Source organism: Podarcis erhardii (assembly GCF_964252035.2).
Source record: "Podarcis erhardii genome assembly, chromosome: 4".
NCBI classification, from domain to species: Eukaryota; Metazoa; Chordata; class Lepidosauria; order Squamata; family Lacertidae; genus Podarcis; species Podarcis erhardii.
Window position 1 is genome coordinate 26,707,531 of NC_138508.1, and position 24,128 is coordinate 26,731,658.

General features: G+C 43.8%; 1 protein-coding gene across 10 annotated transcripts in view; it reads right to left on the reverse strand.

Annotated features, from left to right (window-relative positions):
* The window catches only part of ATP8A2 (ATPase phospholipid transporting 8A2), a 318,937-nt gene that overhangs the window by 183,928 nt on the left and 110,881 nt on the right, over positions 1–24,128 (reverse strand). For all 10 annotated transcript variants that reach the window (XM_081860135.1, XM_081860134.1, XM_081860133.1 and 7 more), the window contains one exon: positions 5,778–5,950. In XM_081860135.1, the coding sequence (XP_081716261.1) occupies positions 5,778–5,950 (173 nt within the window). The remainder of the gene's footprint in view (positions 1–5,777; positions 5,951–24,128) is intronic.

The following is a 24,128-nucleotide window of genomic DNA, read 5'->3' on the forward strand; positions in this document are numbered from 1 at the left end:
GAAGCCTGCTCTCATCCTTTAAGCCAGTGGTTAGGAACCTGTGGTCCTCCATGTGTTGTTGGACATCAGCTCCCATCAGCCCCAGCCAGCATGGCTAACAATCGGGAAGCATGGGATTTGTGGTCTGGCAACATCTGGGGGCCACAGGTTCCCCAGCTCTCCTAGCTATTGGGTTACAGTGTGCTAACCCAGGGGTGGATATCCTGAGGCTCTCTAGATGTTGTGAAACTACACCTGCCTTATCCTTGGCAATTGGCCACTTGGCTGCGGCTGATGGGAGGGTCACAGTTTCCCCATCTCTGTGATAAACCATCCAAGGCAGAGATACTGCGGAACCCTCCTTTTAGCTCAGGAAGCTGATTAACAAGAAAGAACAGAAACCCAAATCTGCAGTCACTATGCTTTTCTGCTGATTCTGCAAATCTTTGAGGATGACAAGAATAATAAAGCTCAGAAATCACTAGCCATAAAGCTCAAATGCAAACCCTATAGAGTGTGAGTGAGTGAGTGAGTGAGTGAGTGAGTGAGTGAGAGACAGACAGACAGACCAACCGACAGGGAGGAGTGTTGCCATCTAGAGCATAGTAAATTCAGTCTGCAAACTCACCACCACATTTTCATGCATCCCCAAAGAGAAACTTGCATGAGGAGTCGGTGAAAAAAATAAATTGTACTCAACTGAAAAGAGATCTGTTTTAGTGGCCAATGAGGGAAAGTTTGTGCGCGTTTTTGGACATACCAAGATCTGACTGCAGTCCCAAGCCTTCATCCACCTTCAATTATATGCACACATAAAAGCTGCCAGAATGATCTTTCCCTTATGGCTTTCAAAGTCATAAGATGAGCACTGGGCTGTCATGAATTGTCAGAGGTAGAACTAGATAATAAGCATTGATAATTCAGTAGCTGATAGATGGGGGAGGGAACGTCAGATAAGTATGTACAAGAAAATGGAACACATACATAATTTTCTTTGGGACCAATTAATGTTATACAAGTTTGCATATTTTTAATAAGAAATACATTTGACATTTCCTTGTCACAGGGCAGGAAAGGGGAAATCTTCTGTAATGAACGTCAATGAGATACTTTTTGTTGTTGTGTTGTTGTTTTTAAATAAATGAATACAAATGAGCTGCATCACAATACAATCATTAGGTGAATGCTAACCCCAGTAACAACATGGGCATTAATATTTCAGGTATATTCCATGGGCTCATTTTGCAAACTATATTATTGAGTTTTCTTCTGCACAGCAGCAGAAGGGTCATGGTAAATTCTCACCCCTTGGTGTTTTCAAGAGTTCTTTCCTATCTCTTCTGCTGTGTCAAGGTGGGGAAGCTTTTTGGCTTCACAGGCCAAAATCTGTCAATCACCTGACATCATAGTGACATCGGGTGATGCTGCACTTTGAAGCCCCATTTGTCGAGACTTCAAAGTGCAGTGTAGGGCCGTTTGAAACCCTTTGCAAGCTGCCCCACACTGTTCTTTAAACCTCTGAAAATTGGAGGTTCAAAAGAGTGGAGCAGGGCTGTCCACTTTCAAACAGTCCACACTGTTCTTCGACCCTCTAGTTTTGGAGGTTGAAACAGAAGCTATATCAGGTGTAGAGGTAGGTGTGCTTTCCCCCCAATCAGCTGGTGGGCCAAATGGAATAGCCTAGTGGGTCAAGTTTGGCCCACAAGCCAGAGGTTTCCTACTCCTGTGCTACATCACTGAACTATTTATGAGCATTGCATAAAAAAAAATTAGCTCCAGGATAGATATTCAGCAGCAGGCAACACACCATCACCTACAGGAGTTACCGTATTTTTTGCCCTATAGGACGCACTTTTCCCTCTCCAAAAATGAAGGGGAAATCTGGGTGCGTCCTATGGGGCGAGTGCAGGCTTTCGCTGAAGCTTGGAGAGCGAGAGGGGTCGGTGCGCAGGAAGACATCCGCAGCCTAGGCAGCCCTGCGCAACCCCAGAGTCGGCCACGACTGGACCTAATGGTCAGGGGTCCCTTTACCTTTTATGTTCCTATTGTGGGACTGTGTGCACTTATCAGTTGCATGAACAGCCGCAACCACATGAGCCACCTGAAATGTCCAGGCACAGGTTGACTACTACATCTGATGCTTCTGAAAACGATGCCACCAACACTGTGATATCTGTGGTCTGTAATACCACAAACATACTTTGTCTCCCTGTCTGCTGACTCGCTCTGCCTTCCCTGCAAGGCAAACCTTCTCTACAGGATATTACATAGAATTAAGTTTGAGTTCTAAGATGTGCCAAAAGATCACTGTTATGTACTAAGCTTGGATTCTAGAACAATAGGCAAGTAGGATCCTAGAATGCAACAACTGATTGGCTTGCAGGAAAAGACTAATCAGGCTCCAGGAGGAAGTTAATCAGCCTATCAGGCTGGTAGGATCATAGAATGCAACAACTGATTGGCCTGCAGGAAAAACCAATCAGGCTCCAGGAGGAAATTAATCCCACTTGGCAAGCTGCATCTGGTGATACACCTATTAGGCTGGTAGGATTGTAGAATGCAACAACTGATTGGCCTGCAGGAATCACTGTTTTACAAGCTGCAATAAAGAGCATGAAATCACTACAGGACTCTGAGTATATTTCAATCACTATGAATCTGTGCAAAAAAAATCAGAGGTGTATCACCAGATGCAGCTTGCCAAGTGGGTTGGGGCCAATTTGGCGCTCCTGCTGGAAGTGCTTACACTGTGTCAACCTCCCTGCTGCCTTGCCCTTCTTCCTCTCCCTCCCAGAAGGCAACCGCAATCCGCCTGCCAGGAAGCTAGCTCTTGTGGGTTATCATCTGCTTTCTTCTACCAGCACCGAACACATAATGATCTCTGGTGCTGTTGTGAAGGCAAATGCTGGCACAGGAACACCAATGGCTGATCCTGGATCATCACTGGGTCTGGCTGGGTCCCAGGATTGCCTGGCTACCATTACCTGGCACCATTTGACAGCTTTTCTGGATGCTGTCCTAGTCAGAAGAAGCAACAGGAGGAAAGGCCTTCCTTGCTGCTGCGGGGACACATAGTTGAGCTCTGCTTTGGCAGTTAATTGTAGCAGGGGTGCGTATAGGATATGGAGAGAGCAAATTCAAAGCATCCAAGCCACAAAACCACAAAGGTTATTTAACTTAAGGACTAAGTAAAGCTAATCAAGAAATAGTAATTGTATACTGGCATTGAAAGGAAGCAGGAGCAGTTGACCAGCACATTTGATGGGCTTGCCCTTATAATTCAGAACTTTTGGCAGAAGCTGGCAAAACAATGGTAAGAGCTACAGCAAAGGTGGGAAATTTGTATCTCTCCAGATGTTGCTGACCTACCACTCTAATTGCCCAACCAACATGGCCAATTGTCACAGATGATGGGAGCTGTAGTGCAACAAAATCTGCAGGACCACAGGTTAGTTACTCGTGCCCTATAGCGTAATGTCTTTCATCTAAGTCACTAAAATTCTTTCTGGGATATTTCTCAGATGTATTGTTAAACATTTCATGTCAAGTTTTAGTCCTTATTATGTTACTTCCCAAATTGTACAGAGCTTTACTCCATTGTAAAAACAAACAACCCTATCCTGTATTCACTTTCCACCTGCGTTATTATTACCCCATAGATTTGTTTATTCTAACTTTTAATTGTATGTTGGACTGGGGACACAAAAGGTCAGGGAAGTAAACGTGATCTCATTTGCAGTTACGAAGAAGTCTGTTTAGGTTCAACCATCTTAAAACAAATGGAAGAACCTTAGTCAAGGCTGATCTAAGGACTCAAGACAACCTCTGCAAGTTAGCAACAAATCCTGTTTTAGGTTTCTGTCAGTGAGCTTTTTGCAGTGAGGTATAAACAAAGGTATTAACCCCTTGATTATCTCCCATGCTGAAAATGCATTTTGGTGAAGTCGTTAAGTTCCATGTGTTTTCCACAATGTTTTGAGTCGAGGAACCTTTAAACTCTTGAGTCATGCCCCACTTCCTTCAGACATTGTCAGTCTTTGTGGGGCTAGATCAAAGGCCCATGCAGTCAAACCAATTCCCATTTCCAATGCCTTTCTTTAAGCTAACCTTAGTCATATGACTGACAGGGTGGATGATTGCCTATAATCCTCCTCCACTGCCAAGAATTTGCCGATATTACTCTTCTCCTCTCCCACTATCTCTGGTGACCTAAAGGCACAGTACTTTTAATTATTAGTACATTTAAAAAACATAATCCAAACGCCCCCAAAGAACAATGTGGAAAAATACAATAAAAGAGGAAGGAAAGTGATGTAATTTCATAGGTTTAAAAAAGGAAATAAAAATAAGTGGAGTGGAGCCCCCAGGGAGAAGGAGGAATGTCTTTAATAGCCCATAAGGCTTTGCAGAAACGTTCCTTTTGCTTGCCAGGTGCTTGATACTAAAGAAAAGAAAACATTTTTTATCCCACTCTGGGATGTTTTAATCGGACTGTGTGTGTCAAATAAGGCAGTGCATTTTAAAACTTCACAGGAAGAAAGTTAAAACGTAATTGGCGCAGAGGAAAGGAAATTTCAAATTAAATAGTGCAGACATTAATGGGGTGGGAATGGAGGGGAAGGAGCAATTGGGACAGATCTTTGTTTTTCAACCTGATGATACACTATTTCACCAAATCTAGAAGGACTTTGGCTCACAATTCTCAATTTGAAGTAGCATGAATCCATAGGATTTAATGTCGCATAAATTCAGAGTCAGCTTTTCATTTCCACAGGGGCATTTCATACACATTTGCCATTCAACGTCATTTTAAAATATACTTTTTTTAAAAGAAAGATATATGGTATATTCATTTGCTAGGCTTTAGACATAAAGCACAGTTGAAGCTGGTTCTCAGGAGAAATCTTTTAAAATGAAACTGCAGTAAATTTGGGTCTGTTTAGGAGAAAAAGAGAGGCCCATAACAAGATAAACTGATCCGTTTGCCCATTGTCTCCATCAACAGGATTACCTCAAAATGAATGGGGAGCAGGTGAGGGTTAGCAAAAGGTTAACAAAGCAGAGTTTACATTCCATTCTTTTGTCAACCTGGTGTCCTCCAGATGTTTTAGCCTACAACTCCCAGCAAAGCCACCTGAATGCAAGGAGGGAGATGTACTATCCTGTACTGTACAGTGGTGTAGCCAAGGGTAGCCAACATGGTGCCCCCCAGATGTTGCTTCGTGGCAGACCCCCTTCAGCCCTGGCTAGCATGGTCAATGGTCAGAGGTGGTGGGAATTGTAGTTAGGGAGGAAGAAGGAATTTGGCTCATTCCAGTTTCAATGTGAACCTACCTTAATTCCCAGTTCCTGAAACAATACACAAATTGAAAGGCAGCCATTCTTCGGAATTTGCTCCAAATTTTGCAATGCAATTAAAACCACCAAACAATGTGCACACAAAAATTAGGGGAAAGTGTGCACAAAAAGGCAAATCTCAGTTAAAATAACATACAAACTCATCGTATTAGGGGGAATTGCTTGCAAAAAATGTCTATTTGGGGAGAATTCTGCTCTAAAATGCTGACAAATATTCACATGGATTCTTTTTTAAAAAACAAACAAACCTGCAAACCAATGTTGATTAATATTGAAAAAATAAGAAACTGAAATTGACATATTTGCCCATCCCGGCTGTTGTCTGCAACATCTGAAGGAGGTAACATAGGCAACAGGGCATGTGAACACATAAGACTATAAAATTGTTTTATAACCTGGAAGCTTAAAACTTCCAATGGAAAGATCTTGGCATTTCTTACCTGCAACAGATGACAGATTTGCACGATAGCGCTAGATCCAAAAAGGACTGCCGCACCTCAAAGGAAAGAGCGTACTTCAGCGTCTGACCATCGATAATCAAAGCGATGTCATTCTCTTTGCCCAGCGAATCACCCAGGTTTGCACAGTGCTGAGTCAGTGTAGCTCTCGTTGCCTGAGGGATGCACACAAAAGAAGGAAAGGGAGAATAACACTCCTTTCTAGAATGGATCCGAATGGTAGATATGACAGTCAGGGCCATTGCAGTGACGGCCCCACATTTGTGAAACTCCCTCCCAAGTAGTCCCATCATCATACGGCCTCATCAATACAGTCGTTTAAAAAGGGCCCCTCTTATTTCAGATGGATTTATCTCAAAGGATTTGTGGTGCTGCTGGCCTGAAACACTTTTGTTTCCGATAACAGGGGTCTTGCTGGCCTCTTTGTGGTCAGAACTGCTGTTTTAAAATGGTTCTGGTTTTTATGCAAGTTGCCTTGTGAGGGCTTTGCCCTGAGATGTGGCCTAGGGATGTTTAAATAAAATAAGTAAGGGTGCAACACATAGTTGCTTTCATGAGCACATCATCCATCCATCCATCCATTTTAAACCCTGTTTATGTGTTCTCTCAGGACACATAACACCTTTCAGGATTCAGCTTCAGTTTATGGCCCATCACCAGATCCAGCCCACTGCCATCTATATATTGGTGGCAGTTCTCTCCTGATGGCGCTCCCAGAGGCTTCATATAGATGTTAAAGAGCACGCAGGACAATATGGAACCCCGACAAAACAGGACAACTCCCAGGGTGCTGGGCAGTAGCCTCCCATAACATCCTTCTGTAATCAGCCCTAGAGTTAGGAGCAGACCCACTGAAGCACAGGGAACCCAACCCCAACCTCCCTGAGATGTTTCAGCATATTGTGGTGAATAGTATCAAAAGCTATCAAGGAGAACAAGCAGGGTCACCCTCCCCACTCCCATCTCCATCCTGACAAACGTCATAAACCCAGAATGACCAAGGCAGTTTCACTGCCATTAGTGGGCCTGTAGCCAGACTGGATCCAAGAAATCAGTTTCCTTCAAAGCATGTCTGACACTGGACTGCCACCACCTTCTTTGAGCACCTCATCCAGAAAGGGGATATTTGCTACTGGACAGTCGCTGTTGAATGCTTCTGGGGCCTGGGAAGTCTTCTTAAGGAGGGGGTGCACCACTGCCACCTTCAAGGGAGATGCTCCCCCCCAATTTTTTATTTTTTATTTACTAATTAGGAAAACAGGATCTCACTCTTTAATTCTATGAACTGCTGGCTGAAGGCAAATGTTTTTTTTTTCTATAGGCAACAGTAAACACAGTACATTATTACATTCATGCAATTTCCCTTTCTTTTACAAATACGTTATCAGCACCGAGCGAGCAACTTTGAGTTAAACACACTCCTCTATGGAAAGATGCCGTAATGTCTGCTAAATATATCTGTTTATCCGTGCTTTAGAAGATCTCTTTTTATAATGCCCCAGGTTGCAGGTAATAGCTACAAAATACGAACAAGACTGGAGCGGGATTATATTTGTCAGGAATTTTTTTTTAAGGTATTTATGAACCATTGTAATCTTGTGACTGCTTTATGGGCCCAAATTCCTTCAGGGAGAAGTCACAAACCCAGAAAACTTGTTGCAGATTATAGCATTTTCTATCCTCATCTCTGATTTGACAAGCAGATGTGGAAGCAGTGCGTAGATAAACTACTTAACAGAGACAATACAAGTGTGGGCACTGGACAGCTTCAGTTAAGCTAAGTGTTGTAAGGCAATGAAGGGAGTCTTGAATGAGGGCTTCAAGGGAACAGCCTTCCTTCTGCATCAACCAGTGTTCTGGGCCTTTGACCAACTAACCCAGGTTTCACAGGGCAAGGACATCCTCTAGACCTAAGTATTGGCCTGAGTTCAGTCAGCTGACCTTGCAGCCCAATGGAGAGTCATTAGGCTCTATAACAGGGGTGCAGAATCCGTTTCAGAACCACGGGCCACGCTTATTTCTGGGCAACCTTCTTCGGGCTGTATTCCAGTCGTGGGTTGGGCAACAGTGGGCTGAGCAACAAATGTAGATTTGTACGGTAGGATAGCTTTACACAGCACTATTTTTCTAGAAAAAGAGGTGCCCACCTGAGAGGTGCCAAGTTCCAGCTGGAAAAAAGCCCTGGTTTTACACCTACTCAGACGTCCCTCTCTGGCCTCCATCCAGACAAGCATTATCAGAGTTTTAGTCTTGCAAAAACACTCAAGAGGGTGTGTGGCTTAGAAAATCCTTCCTTCTGGTCTGGCAATCTTGAGTCCCACTGGGTTATTACACAGATTCCAATAGCTGTGCCTGTCTGTCTATGACTACATTCTCTGCCTCTGGCCCTTGGTTCCTGTTTGCCGGATCTGGTATCTGACCGCCAACCTCTTCTCAACCACAGCTCCTGCCCCATGTCAGGCCCAAACTCCATGGCAACCTATTCCAAGATAGGCCCCAGGTCAGAAATAAGTTAAGCGTCATACCCTTCCTTAAATCTTGTTGGCACAGCTGCTTACAATGTCCTTGCAATGCTATTGTAATAACTTATTCCAGGATACCTAGCTGTTACACATCACCTTGAGCATTCCTTGGCTGGCTCAGTAACAACAGGTTTCGACAATCTATTCACCAGCTTACATGTACAAACAATTTGCTCCTCCAAAAGGTAAACGTGCATGAATACTGTCATGTTGTATAAGCATTCTCAAGGAAGCTGTATCGGTACTTTCCAGAAGCAGAGATCTCTGCGTTCCCAGTGCAAGCCCCTCAACTGAAGCTCCTACTATTACTTTAAAAACAACAAGGCTTATTAAATAAAATAATCCCCACCAGTGAACCTAGATTACGAATGTGCTAAAACAGCCCAAACCAGTGTTTGCCAATCTTTTTGGCAAGTGCACCAAGGTAACAAACTTCAAAGTAAAAAGGGTGGGAATGCTAGTCCAAGGAAGTACTGTATGAGTTAGGGTGCTTTTGGCTCTTGTTATCAGAGCATACCAAAGGAGTAAAAAGCAGTGCTAGAAAGGGCAACAAGACCGCAGGCTTGACTCTGTGCCACAGGCACGTCTGCTCCTGTCCAGAAGCACCAGGGGAAGCTTTGTATGCAGAAGGTCCAGGGTTCGATCCCAAGAATCTCCAGGTAGAATGGGATATAACATGCCCTGAAATCCTAGAGTAGGGGTCAGCAAACGTTTTCAGCAGGGGGACGGTCCACTGTCCCTCAGACCTTGTGGGGGGCTGGACTATATTTTGAAGGGGGGGAAATGAACCAATTCCTATGCCACACAAATAACCCAGAGATGCATTTTAAATAAAAGGACACATTCTACTCATGTAAAAACACGCTGATTCCTGGACTGTCCACGGGCCGGATTGAGAAGGTGATTGGGCTGCATCCGGCCCACGGGCCTTAGTTTGCCTAACCTGGTCCTAGACAGCTGCTGTTCATCAATGTAAACCATAGTGAACTAGATGGACTAACAGTCCAGCTCAGAGTAAGGCAGCTTCCTATTTAACACCTGCTGCCTGTGCCACCCGAGGCACCTATGCCTCGGGTTCACTAATTAGGGCTCAATTTCCTCCCCTTAAAAATGATTAATGTAAGTGTTATTTCATTCCTTAGTTCTTTCCCCATGATCATTTATATGACATGATACAGTCAAAGTCATTGAGGACTAAGGATTCCAATAAGAGAGCAAAGAGCACGTCTGATTAGCTTCCACTGAAATCGACAGCATTTAGAAGTGGTGAACTTTGGTGGACAGAATTCGGATACATCCCACAGGGGCTTCCTTTTAATTAAGCATGCACAGGATCAAGTAGTCAATGGAGAAGAAAACATGGAAGGGTGTTTGCGCATCTACCATATGGAACATTTTAGCATTAACTAGGGTCTGAATATTTTTGAAACTTCATTCCCTAGTTCCTTCAGTCGATGTTCTTTATCAAGTTTGATCCCAACAGTGGCTACTACCTAAGAAATTAAGAAAGTGATGGTTCATTTTTTATGCCTTTTCCCTCATCTGTTGATGATTGTGGTTTATTTAGGAGAAAGTGCAAAACTAGCTCGATTCCTAAAATCAAAACACTACACAAACAAACGCCTAAAATTATTGCCCCAGGCACGCAGTAGATTATCATGTGGGATTCTTGGTACCTTCCAGTTCCCAGCAACAGGAAAGGGCCTCAAGTGTCAATTTTCCAGATTTTCCTGAAATATTTCACAAATCCCTTTACAGGGAGAGAGAGAAAACCCATGTTTTTCAGCAGAAACCATTTCCCCTCATCCTCTCCCTTCTCTATACTGTTCCCAATACACTGTTCCCACACAGTTTGCCAGCCTATTAAGCCTGTGCCGAAAACACTCAGCGTTAGAAGTATTTTATATCCTAAAAGGGAAATGGCTTTGTTTCATGCATCATATAGTAGAACACCATTTTTTTTCTAATCTGCTACCGACCCCCACAGCATTACGTCCTCAAGCTTCCTAACACTTCCGAACGGTACAAGAAAAGAAGAGTCTCTAACAGCAGCCTAATCTGACCTGCCCTGTCATTGTTAGCAGCAAAATAAAGCACCCTTGTTACATCTGCAGCTTGGACCATTTCCAGACTTTAAGGAACAGGAGGATTGAGGAGAAAGAGGGTTGGAATAGAAGGGGCCTGTGTAGTTTTGGCCCAGCCGGAGTCTGCTTCTGGGTTCCCACATTCCCCAAGCCTGGCCAAGGCCCATCTGAGAAACAACAGCCTGTGAGGTCACTCTGAGGAAGAAGATTGGATGACACATGCTAAATATGTGTCTGATATCTGCCCCACACCTTTTTGCAGGCCATTCGCATTACAAAAGGGGTGGGGGAATTTATCTGGTGACCTTTTACATATGATAGACACATGTCAAATGGGATAGTCCAAGCACCTCTGCTTTTATTACTTTTTAAAAAAAGTATTCATGCTGTAGCCGTCCAACAGCAAGAAAGGAGAAAGGATGGTTACCCATAGGGGCCTTCAAGTCAGAATTCCCCATGGAATGACAGTAAGAACATAAGAAGGTCAATGGCCTATCCCAGGGGTCAGCAAACTTTTTAAGGAGGGGGCCGGTCCACTATCCCTCAGACCTTGTGGGGGGGGCAGACCCATCACCTCCCAAAAGCACCCCCCTCCTAAAAGCCCCCCCCCGCCTATGCCACTCAGGCCGCAGCCGCCAACGCTGCCTCATCTTCAGCAGCATCGGCGTCTTCTGTCTTGGCGGGGCACAGAGCCCATGCCGCTTGCCTGGGTGGCGGAGGCAGCCTCTGCACCGCTGCCGCTTCCTTTCCAGCTCAGCTGCTTCCTCCTGCTCTGCCGCCTCAGCGGGAAGGAAGGGGCGGCACCCAGAGGCGTCTGCGGCTTCAGATTGGCTGCAGGAGCTTCCTGTAGCCAATCAGAAGCTATGCCGCGTCGCGGAAGTCAGTCTCCGTGTGGCGAGGCCTCTGCGCTGCGCCTGTTTAGTGTGGGGACTGACTGAGCGGGCAGCAGGGTCCACAAAGTTCGCGGGCTGGATTAATAAGCCCGGTGGGCCATATCCAGCCCATGGGCCTTATTTGACGACCTCTGACCTATCCAGTCTAGCATCCTCTTCCCAACTAGATGCCTGTGAGAAACCTGGAAGCAGGACCCAAGCACAACAGCACTCTTCCCCTCTGTAGTTTCCAGCAACTAGTATTCAGAAACATTACAGCCTCTGACTGTAGTTATAGTATGTAATCTTTCAGATATTTGGTGGAATGGATTTCAAGGCAAAGGAGAAAAACCTCACATGGCATTCTTTTAGACTCTTCGCTATCGCTGGCTGCCATTTTTAATTTCTTGGAGCAGTGTTCTTCAATGTTGGGTTAAAGGGTCATAGTTCAGTAGTAGAATATCTGCTTCATACATGGAAAGTCCAAGACTCCATCTCAAGGTAGGGCTGAAACCCCTGAGAACTGCATCCAATTAGTGTAGATTGGGGGGAGGGGAGACTCAGCCTGCGGGAGTCAAATGCAGCCCCCCAGGCCTCTCCATTTGGCCCAGGAACTCTCTACCGGTCACAACCCTTCTCCCTAGTCCATACCCCTTTTCCTGCCCTCTTTATTTTTTTTTTTTGCACTGGTCCTTTTTTGCAGTTTTACCCCTGTACACCGCCCCCCCTCCCCATGAGACTTTAAATGCCCCAGGACTAATGCTGACTTAAAGGATAAGCAAGATTTCCAGCTAAGGATCTAGTAAGCCTAATGCACAACACTTGGTTGAACAGTCCTATAGGAATACACACAATCCCTTGGGGGAAATAAGATCATGTTTAAGCGACAGAAACTGAGCATGAACTTGATTCCCTCCCCCCGCTCCTGCTATTAGGATGGAAGTAAACAGTAGTAAAGACTTTGCCTTCCTGCCCCCCCAAAAAAGAGGTTAACTGGCAACCCACTATGTAGTTGTTAGTTCAATGTTAACAAAGGGGTGTCTATGTTTAAGAAAGCTTCGAAAGCGTGAGCCAGTTAATCTGTTTCCAGTATGTTTATTTTCATTCTCAGGACACAGCTGGGTAAGACGCAGTGTTTTGTCCAGTCAGCTACTGAAAGCTGCTGGAAGTGCTCCTTTAGAAGAGCTTTCAGGTGTTTTCTGCCATACTGAGGAAAGCATTTAGGCTAACTTAAAAGCATGCTGCCTCGCTTGCCCTCAGGTTTCAAACTCATTTCTACAATGCTGTGTTAAGGTCAACAGGGCCCTTGAACGACAACTGACAGAGCCTGCCCCCTTTCACAACAAAGAGACGTCCTCATCACAGGGTTTGTTTCTACAGTTATCAACTCTGTGCCTTCCATGCTAATCAGCAGTCCCTGAGCAAGCACTTACAGACACAATATGACCAAACAAAACCCCACAACCACATCGAAAACAACAACAGTAATAACACAGTGGAACAGCAAAAAATAAAAATAAAAACAGCAGCTGTAAAAGGACTTAAGTTAACTATTTTAAATGCTTGGGGAAATAAGTAGGTGCATGGTGAACCTTTCTTAAGAGGAAATTCCATAAATGGGGTGCCACCAGCAAAAAGGCTCTGTCCCAAATTGCCACCCAAATAGTGGGACCCCAGTCCTCTGAGACCCTTCACTCCATGAGTGGTCCGGAAGTTGGCAACACAGGCAGAGGACTTTTCAGTGGTGGCTCCTCACTTGTGAGATGCTGTCCTTAGGGAAGTTCACCTGATTTATCACCAGGCCTTTTTTAGTGGGGCAAGATCTGCAAAACCTGTTTTATTTGAATACATGTGGGTTGTGTTTTTTTTTTTAAAAAAAAGATTTCTATTGATTGTGTTTATTGAAATTTGTTTTGAGTATCTGTATTGTGTCTGTAAGCTGCTTTGAATAAAGTGAGATAGATAGATAGAGAGATAGATAAAATTTTAAATTAAATTAAATTAAATTAAAGAAAGGGGGGAGCCATGAAGTAACTGACCTCATGAGGTAGGGAGAGAAACAGCAGCATGGTAAACTGGAGCTGCAGAGGTCAATGCTAATTTGGGACCAAACCCACCAACTGGGTATATTTTGTTTAATTCAAGGGACGTGGGGGGGGGGGAGAGAATCTGCAGTATCCTTCAGCCCATGAAGGAATTGTTAGTGTAAAGGGACACAGCAGCTGGGGAAGGATTTAAGGACATGCACTGTTGACTTCTTCAGTGCTTTTGCTGAGCAAACAAACTCTCCCTGTTTAACAGCAAGTAATTAGCAACGGTCCTTGAGATACCATTTGCTGCTTATGGTTCACTAGCTAAGTCTTAGGGGAATGGAACAGGTTTGCTGCAATTGCAAGAATCCCAATCCAGAAAAAAAGGAGGGCAAGTCCCGAGGAAGGATTAGCTATTGTGCCTATTTCCCGAATTCTAGCAGATAAACGTGTAAGAATCTGCAGTGATTCCGTGCCAGCCATGCAAACACATTTCCCCCTCTGAGGACTAGAGAAAGCGCAATGTTAAAAAATAAATAACAATGGCCAGACCCTAAGCATTTTCAATCTTTTAGAGTACAATTGCCAAGTTTTTCATCTTCCCAGTAGGACCCCTGCACTTTTAGAAGCAGCCAGAAAGAATAAAATGTAGCAGGTGAAGTTGGTCACAGTTCCAAAATCCAGTGAAATTACTTTCCTGCTCACCAACCTTCTGCAGCCCCATCCAGGAAGCTATTTTCGATTCTACAAAATGCAAGAAGGAGGCTAGCCATCAATTCAGCAAGAGGTTGCCTAGGATGGAATTCGTCTAGAAAGGCAGCCTACAATTTAAATAATATATAGGATGAATTCTAAGACATGAATATAGTTTCCAAATATTTTAAGCTGCTAGAGAACCACTCAGAGCACAGGTGTATTTGTGGAAAATGTGGTGATCATGTATGACAGCAACAAAAGGCAGCATCTTCTATTTCCTACTCAAAGAGGTGTTCAAAAAGTTGCACTTTCTTACCATGTAATGGTTCCTCTGCCATAGGAATCAAGTCACAATTTCCAAGCGTGTAATGCAATTGACTCATAACTTGAGTGCATTTAACTTGCGCAATCGCAGCTTTATGCGTTGGGTGGCTGGCCACCTGAAATAGCACAAAACGCACGCAAGGCAGAGAGCTTAAAAGCTCTTTCTGTGTCAGGTCTTCCTGCAGTGGAAAGAGCTTTTAAGCTCTAGGGCATGCTTACTGGGTTCTGGGAACGTCCAGTGAGAGCTCTGGGGGAGCTCGCACAAGAGCCTCCCAGAGCCTGGAAAAGAAGGTGGGGAGCTTAAAAGCTCTCCATCTTGGGGGGGGGGGGCAAGGCCCACTCAGTGTACCAGCTTCAGAAAGGTAGGAATGGTCATGCAGGGCTGGTTCCAGGTTTGTTCTGGTTATACACAATTTTGGCTTTAGGCGCAATCCCTTGCAATATAACCCCCCATGCAAGTTGCGAGTCGACTGTACATGGGAATGGCTTCACAACCAGCCTGCGTGCCATATGCATAAGGTAGAGGTGGTGTGTTAGCTCCAACATAATTGAGAGGCAGTGTAGCATAATGGTTAGAGTGCTGGACTAGGACTTGAGAGACCGAGGTTTGAATGCCCACTCAGCCATGAAGCTCACTGGGTGACCTTGGGTCGGTCGCCATCCTTTAGCCTAACCCAGCGGTTCTCAACCTGTGGGTCCCCAGATGTTGTTGGACTACAACTCCCATCATCCCTGAGCTCTGGCCTTGCTAGCTAGGGGTGATGGGAGTTGTAGGCTGGTCTAACCTATCTCACAGAGTTGCTGTGAGGATGAAATAGGGAAGAGGAGAATAATAATTTCATTATTTATATGCCACCCCAGTCACTCTGAGTGTTCCTAAAATACTAAATACACAATAAAGGATCAACCATTAAAAACTTTCATGTATACCACCTTGAGATCCTTGGAAGGAGAAAGGCAGTATGTAAATATAATAAACTAATAAAATAACACAGAATAACTATCCAGGTATGGTCATTGGCAAGACTGGAAAACATAACAGAGGGTGGTTTTATCTGAATCTGTGAGGTTGGTTTGGAGTGTTCAAACTTGTGGGAGATCCCACAGCCTAGCAGGCTGTTTCCTCTTTCTACTAACTACAGAATGGTTAAAAACAGAACAGTTTCTACCTGCAGCATGATAAACTTAACAGCGACTGAAACCTTTTTACTGGAGCATAGTAAGCCTAATAGTTAGTCTCGCCCTACAAAAGATACAACTCCAGCCTAAAAGCATGCTGGAGTTAACTATGTTAATTTTCTAATTCGCTATTTCCAAGAGATTACGAGTCTAGCCACAAAGCTCCTGGCAATCATTAAGACATTGTTCACACAAAAGTCTGTTTACAGAAAAACAAACTTTCTGGCTCTGGTGACCTGTATAAATTTAATTCCATTCTCCAGAGTACTTCATGTTGATGAACAGTAGGGCACTTGTTATAAATCTTGGGAGTGCAGAGCATAATTTGTTGACAGGCAGAGAATTAGAATATTCTGAAGCAGAGCTCATGTGTGGTCTGCACTCAGAACCACATCCTGAAGTTCTGGAAGAAACCTTGAGATGGTTTGTTTGTATTTTATCACTTTCCAAAGCCCTTCAGAAAAAGCTCCATCTAATCAGTACAACTCAGCAACTGAATGAAAAAAAAACCTTGACAGGTTGACATTCCATAGAACCAGAATTCAGGCCATTAAAAAGAAAAAGGAGAAACATTGTGGCATATATTATAGACGACAAGACTATATGCAGTTCTTAGGGTGTCCAAACAGAGGCACTGCGGCTTGCAGCTGCAAAACCAGTGACTGCGATCCCTCCCAGTTCTTCCTTTCTACCGCAGCCACTTGCACTATCCCAATACCACTCCAGAATTATGGGATGTAAGGTGACAACTGCAGCTCAAGGGGGAAGAAACAAACGGAAGTGGATTCCAACCTCTGACTTTTCAAGCAGAAATCCACCAGGTTCAGCTTTCAACTATCACTCCCATCTACGCGCTGGGAAGTTGCACATGTTGAATTTTGGCCTGTCGTGAAGCTTTGAAAAGACACCGAGCCTTGATCAGAAAGGGTTGGTGAATCTAGGGCAAGATGCAGCCAAGTGAGATGCTTTGAAATCCTACTGGTTTCAATAAGAGAATGTGAGCACACATTTCGTCCTCTCCCACTGAAAAGGGGTGGGCTTTGAGAGTGCTCAGCTTTGGCTGAATTGGGCTCTACGTCAGTATAGTGGCCCTGCCCATGCTTGCTGCATCAGAGAAGAAGAAGAGATCTTGGAGTGGACTGGCGCACAAAAACGTGCACACATTTAATAAATCAATCAATCTTGGAGTGAAATAAATCCATGCAAGAGCCTATAAAAGCACAAATTTGTAATAGCTGCTATGTTGTTGTTTTTTCCACTTTCCTTTCATTTGACTACTGCATCTCATAAAATTTGATGACTACATAACATTTCCAGAGAAAACAGTTTTGCTTTAGAGAAAAGTTGGACACCTTTCATATGCAAATTGCTCTGTTATGCATTCCGAGCATTCTTGCAGTTCAAGGGTTCAGCTAGCCTCTTAAGAAAAGCTGAGCAATTCAAGGGCAGGGGAGATCTATATACAGTCCCAAGTAGGGATAGGCAAATATGGACATTTCCATTTCTCATTTTTCTCATCTTCAGTTTTCCACATTTCCGCAGAAGTTGCCAATGTGCTTATGGAAAGTCATCAGTGAATTTCTCCAAATATAGCTGTGCAATTTCCATTAAGATAAATGTTTCTGCAGAGTAATTTCCCCTAATAAAATGCTATTTAATTTTTATTTTCAGTGATATGGGAATTCTTAGACATACTTCACCCTAGAATGTGCATTTTTGTACATATCACTTGACTGGAGAAAGGCAAAATTTGGAGAACTACAATTTAAATGGATGGCTGTATTCCAGGTCATGCATTCTTTGGGAAAGTACAAATGAGGTAGGTTTGCCTTTAAATTAGAACTGAATTTCTCCTCCATCCCTAGTTGTAGGCAATGGTGCTTGGTGAGGTGAAGAAGAAGAGGAGTTTGGATTTGATATCCCGCTTTATCACTACCCGAAGGAGTCTCAAAGCAGCTAACATTCTCCTTTCCCTTCCTCCCCCACAACAAACACTCTGTGAGGTGAGTGGGGCTGACAGACTTCAGAGAAGTGTGACTGGTCCAAGGTCACCCAGCAGCTGCAGGTGGAGGAGCAGGGAATCGAACCCAGTTCACCAGATTATGAGTCCACCGCTCTTAACCACTACACCACACTGGCTCTCAGGGCAGCTAACTGCAGATGGGGCTGGGGGTACATGGAACCAGAGGCCACAAAAGGCAGAGCACAGTTCATGCAAAGACACATTTGACACATCCTGGCAGAGGACGCAGTGGGGGTTTGGAGTGCAAGCCTGGAGGATGGGTAGGGGCAGAAAGAGAGGGCCTGAGCAATGGGGAGGGAGAGCTCTTCTGGGCTGCGCTGCAAGAAAAGAAGTACTTTCCTCTCAATGCAGCACGGAAACCAAATGATCTCGTGATGGTTCCCTGGCTCTGCTTTAAACAAAAGCAACACAACCTGCCTGCCCCTTCAGCTGCTTCCTACTCAAGTCTCCCAAGTGGGGTGTGCTAAGTTGTGGGTGAACATATCAGACGACACAGCGATTCTTCAAACAGCTCTTGTTTATTCACGGGCCAGAACAGAACTGAACTGAAGGGTTCAGCCAGTCTGCTTATATAGAGCTCCACTAGAAACACAACAGTAACCATTTTCTTATTTGCCCCTTATTTGCATATGTGGACCTGAACTATCTACAGTATCCCCCTGCTGGCCCAGGGTGAGAACTTCAGTACATAAGAGGGTGTTGGCTAAGCACCTCCCTGCAGTGCATGCGATTGGCTGAAAACACCCTGAATTGAAAACACCCTCGGATTGGTCCGTGGGAATATTTCGAAGTAGTTGCATGGCATTCCTTGTGGGTGCCAGGTCTGAAACAAACCGCTTTGTGTGGAGTGCAGCAAATAATTGTGTCCTGATTGGAAGCACCGAGCTGGTCTCAAGGAAAGAAGGATATTTGGAGAGAGAAGCTTAGCCAACTCCTTCAAGCATAGAAGGAAACATAGGATGCCATATTGACTACTGTGACTTGCTGCGAGCCAGTATTACTTGTGGTTTGGCCAGGCTCAGTCTAAATACTAGGAAGCTAGACTCCTGCCTTTGCCAAGGGAACAGAACAATATTTAGCCAGGAATAAATTATATTTATTAGTTAATGTAATCAATTGCCATGACATATTTATATTTAAATAGGGATTATATTTAGGAAATGGGAGGGGGGATATCCCATGTATCTAACAAAAGATTTCCCCCCCCCTTGACATCTTATTTAATTAATTCAAGATTTTATCAACATGTACACTAACCAAGACATTGCTTAGCATTCCACTCAATGTGATGTATTTGCCATTTTATTTTTAGAAATAGAAAAACAAATTGGCTGAATGACTAGTCCATTCACATCTTACTCTCTGCTATAAGGAGAAGACTAGGCTGATTCACGGACACTCAGACTTCAATCTTTAAGTTTTTGGGAAAGTGCTATTCACCTCCATAGTTCTTACACTAGGGTAACCAAATAATGGACACCCATTTGTATGGGCACTCAGGCAACCACAAAGGCCTTCCCTGGAGCTGGCAATCTCCTGACTCCCCAGCACCTGTCCCTCCTGAAATTAGGCTGGAAAGCAGCCTTCTAGCCAACAGAAGTCATTTTGGGGTGTAACTTCACAATGCAATTATGCTGGAAAAGGCCTTCTATTGGCAGAGGCCCTGCTGATGGTCGCATCTATAACTACAGCTCACACCACACTTTTAGCAAGGCTTTATTGATTATGGCTCCCCAGTTGAAAAAGACCCTTTCACTGAAGATATGTCTGTCCCCCTTGTTGATACATGTCCATCACTGGCTCAAGGCACATCAGTTCCACCTGACATTTAGGAATTTGTAAAGATAGTCAGCTGTCTTTATTGCTGTTCAATTACTGCCAGGCTCCTCATGACAAGACATAGTTTCTGGGTTTATTGCAGTATTTTATTGCGGTATTTCTTACTGTCAATGGTACGCAGCCCTGAGAAACTTGGCTGAAGGCCAGCTTAAAAATGTAACAAATAATGCAATGAATTTTAAATGGCCAGCACTTTGTTCTGTTTTGCTTTTGCTGCCCAACTAAACTTTGCGGAGTTGGACAAGGTATAAAATCTAAAGACACCAAGTTCTGCATTGTCTTAACTGAACCTCTTTTGTCTTGCCAGTCAATGTCAATAATACCGAGCTAGATAGAACTCAGTATAAGCAGGGGTGAACTCTGGTCTTTCAAATTTCAGTGGTGCCCTATATGAGGCCAAACTTCCTCCTGCTTCCTTTCTGCTCAATTCACTACATCCTAGTTGTGATGCCCAGTGGCGCCCCCTAGGCTCGGCGTCCAGTGTGGCAGAACTGGTCACACTGCCCTAAATCTACCTCTGGTATAAGGCAGCTTCCTGCGCCCCTAGACAGCGCTATGCATATCCCACACTAAGCAAGGATGGAATTTCGCAATGGTCTCAAAGTGCACACAGCCCCCATAATGAGTTTGGCAGTGAAGTCATCCCCTTTAAATAATTCAGGCTGCCTGTTCGAACTACAAGAGCAGAAATACCACCAACTGGGACTCAGGGATTCAATTGTGCATTGGACATGCAGATTTCCTATTGCAGAACATTGACTTTGGGGGAAATCCATGGTCTGGTGAGGCCAAAGAGCAGCTCTCCTGGCCCTGCATTTAATACAACAGCTATATAATCAGGGAAATTGGCCAGCGGACCTCATTTCTGGAGCTACTGCATCTGTACTTTTTCTGCCTCAGGCTTCCTTCAGGCCCTAATTAACCTTTGCTCATAAAGCAAGTCTGTATTCCAAAGCTGCTTAATGACAATATATATAAGGTAGCCAATGATGTAGAAGGAACATAAGGCTCCACCCTGCAGAGGCATTGCTGAAAGTACATTTATTAGGCTGCAAAATACAGCTCAAAATTGTGCTTCCAAATTTCCAGCCACTGTTCTTCCCAGCCAGAGACTCCACAACTTCTGTATATTAAACACAGCTGTAATTTGATTTAGGGTGCAAGGTTCGGTGTATTGGTTTCTACAGAGCTAACAACGAAGTCAGTTCTACTGAAACTAACTAGACATATATGACAATTAAGAGCCTTCAAGATATTTAGTGCTGGGTTTCCTATTTAAAAAATGGGTGATAAGCTACAGCTGATTTTAACTGACCCTTTTACACATGGAAGAGTATAAAACCCCCAGTTTTTCTCACTGTTTTTCTTCCAAAACCAAAATCTCTGGAGTTTGCCTATATAATTTTTGTGTAATAGTTAAAGCAATTAAATTCAGTAATCATATCACCAAGGTATTCAAGTATTGCACTCTAATTGCAGAGGGTCGGACTAGATGACTCATGAGCTCCCTTCCAACTCTACAATTTTAAGTCACAGAAGGACCACTGGTAGGAACCTCTTAGAATGGTACCCAATTTGTATTTAAGCATTCTCTTCCCACAATTGTAAGTAATGTATATAACAGCTCTTAGAACTGTCAGGACTCACTAGAGATAATATGGGCTAGACAAATTCATCTGTGGGTCACCTTCATATGTGTGTGCCCTGAATTAATATGTTATTTTAATAAAACAAACCCTACAAAAATGTGCATTGAAATATGTAGTTATAAATATTTTCCCTCTACAAACCTATGTTTAAAATGCATCTTGATATCCTCTCCCCATTTCATTACATTTGGAGAAATGCAAAATCTGATTGACAGCTCCGTTCTGATCCGAACTTTACTTGTTAGGATAAGGTCAGTTTCTAATGGAGTTCACAAAAATCAAATTCCTTACACATCCTTGGTTCAGTAAGGTCTACTGCAGAGTGCAGAGCACCCTCACTAACTTAACTGAATTAAGCAAGAAGATGATATAAACAGACACACATATATACACACTTCTATTATTACTGCTCTTCTAATTCCCAGAATATGTTGAAGCAAATACAGTGGGAAGATACTTCCAGATTGAAGATTTTTAATGCTGCCCACTCATTGTTCTCCCACTATAAGTAGGATAACTTTTCACGCTTAGGCAGATACAACCCCCTATCTTCCACCATCTCAATAATGTTCACTTACCGTATTTTTCACTCCATAAGACACACCTGACCATAAGATGCACCTAGTTTTTAGAGGCGGAAAGCAAGCAAAAAAATACTCTGCGCAGAGCATGTAAGTGGCTCTCGCTTTTCTTGCTTTAAAGCAAGCAAAGCGAGAGCCGCTTACATGGCTTCTCTCCTGCTTTGCGCAGCTCTCCCTTTGCTTGCCCATCCCTCCTCCCGCCTCGCTGTAAAAGAGGAGGAGACACCGGGACAGGTGCTTATCTTGCTTTACAGCGAGGCGGGAGGAGGGATGGGCAAGCAAAGGGAGAGCAGCGCAAAGCGGGAGAGAAGCCGTGTAAGCGGCTCTTGCTTTGCTAGCTCCCGCCCGTCCCTCCTCCCGCTTCGCTGAGAAGCCAGCAGAGCAAGAGTGATAGATGTGCAGCGGCTCTTGCTCTGCTGGCTTCCAAGCAAAGCGGGATGAGGGACGAAAGGGAGCCTTTACACGGAGCCCCTTCCATCCCTCGGAGGGCAGCCTGTCTGTCCCCTCTCCCACCTCAGACAAAAGCCAGCAAGAGCGGCACACACGCTCCGCGCGGCTCTTTAAAGAGAGCGCTGAGCAGACCCTCTCGCTTGCATTCGCCCCATAAGACGCACACACATTTCCCCTTACTTTTTAGGAGGGAAAATGTGCATCTTATGGAGCGAAAAATATGGTACTTTTTAATTGAGTAAAAATTTGGCAATTCCACGTTTAAAGATCCAGTGTGGAAGTACCCAGAAATCATGCAAGCTTGCTCTACTGGCAAAATGAGATAAGTGGTGACATTTTACATCAGTGATGACCTCTGACTACAGTCTCTCGGGGTGGGGAGCCTTTGCCCCTCCGGAAGGGAGATGGGAGTCCAACAACAACCGGAGGGGCACAGATTCCTCAACCCTAATTTATCTGCACACTTGATTAAAAATACAAACGTATTTGTTCAGTTTCAAAAAATACTCTGAAATTTTCAAGTTTCAGCCCTAGGCAGCCCTGTTCAGGGAAGTTTTTAATGTGTGATATTTTAGTGTATTTTTGGGTTCTATGGAAGCCGCCCAGAGTGGCTGGGGAAACCCAGCCAGATGGGCGGGGTACAAATAAATTATTATTATTATTATTATTATTATTATTATTATTATTATTATTGGCAAGCAAGCGGTGGGAATCACCTAATCAGTTCCATTGGTGAAAACCCCGTGCAAGGAAAACCACTTGTGCAATGGGGCTTTCTCCCTTCTCTCCTCCCCATGTACCCCATGAAATTGACTCAGAGTGGTCGGGAGAACTGCTGGGGGAGAGAGAGGGGAGATTCTTTTACGGCTGGCAAGCCAAAATGCTTGCTTTATTAAAACAACTGCCTTGGGTATTCTTCCCAAAGGCTACAGTCTTTAGAGCAGTTATTCCAGAGTAACCCAGTCAAGACCAATGATTATATTTTGCTCTCATTTTTCTCCTCTGTAGAACGCTCATCAAAAAACTAATAAGACAGAAATGGGATGGGGTAGGATTTTGTCCCCTGTCAGTTTGCTGGATATGTCTGCCTTTCCGAAATGTTTTTATTAAAGTTTATCTAATAAACGTGATCTCTGCATCAATGATTGAAAAATAATTTTAATAAGATAAAAACACAAACCAACCAATATCAAATAGCTGCCTTGAAATTAAACTACTTAAGTAATTTCCCCAAAGGCCAAAAGAAATAGGTTTAATATTTACTGAACCTATTAGTTCTCTCCGCTGAGTTAATGCCACATTCTGTCTACCAAGTCATGACCACAAGGGTCTATGGAACTTGATAATATTAGCATCTTTACATATCTCAAATATCACAGATATGGCCATCAAATTCTAATTAGGAAAACAGTTTCTCTTTTTACATTCTTTCTCACCAGTCTCTACAAGAAATTAAGAAAATTTCCCCAAAGACAGCCCGGAATATCAATCGAAAAAGTATTCTCGTTTTAAATAACTTTTCTTTTTTGCATTTAATGATGTAGCACAGAATACAGAATACGGACACCCAAAAGGCACAGGATTCTGAACTGCACAGGATATCCCCTTGCTGTCAGGTTGCTTGAGTGAGCAGGACCAGCCTCACTGCCAAAGTTCTGCTCTTTAAGTGGCAAAAACACAATGAATGTGTTGGGAGCTAACAACGCTTGCTTAATATATGTATGCCATGAAAAAAATCAATCAACACAAAGTCTTTGTTTCCCACCAGATTTTATAAAATGCACAAGTTCTTCATGCGTTGAGTGGCGGGGGGGGGGGAGAGATTGTTAAACCCTCGAAAACAGGTGCTGTGCCTGTAATTCATTCAGTGGGTACTCTCTTACTATACAGGCAAACAACAGATATTACAGCAGGCATACTGTGCTGTGTTTTTCAAAGCTATTCGGGATTTGGGGGGGGGGTTAAAGCCTTTCATTCATCCAGCTCTTGTTAAAAGACCAACTTTTAAAAAATTGCTCCTGACCTGAAATTGTGAGCCTCTGGACTATTTTATGGATTATACCTGGTGCAGCATATATAAACAC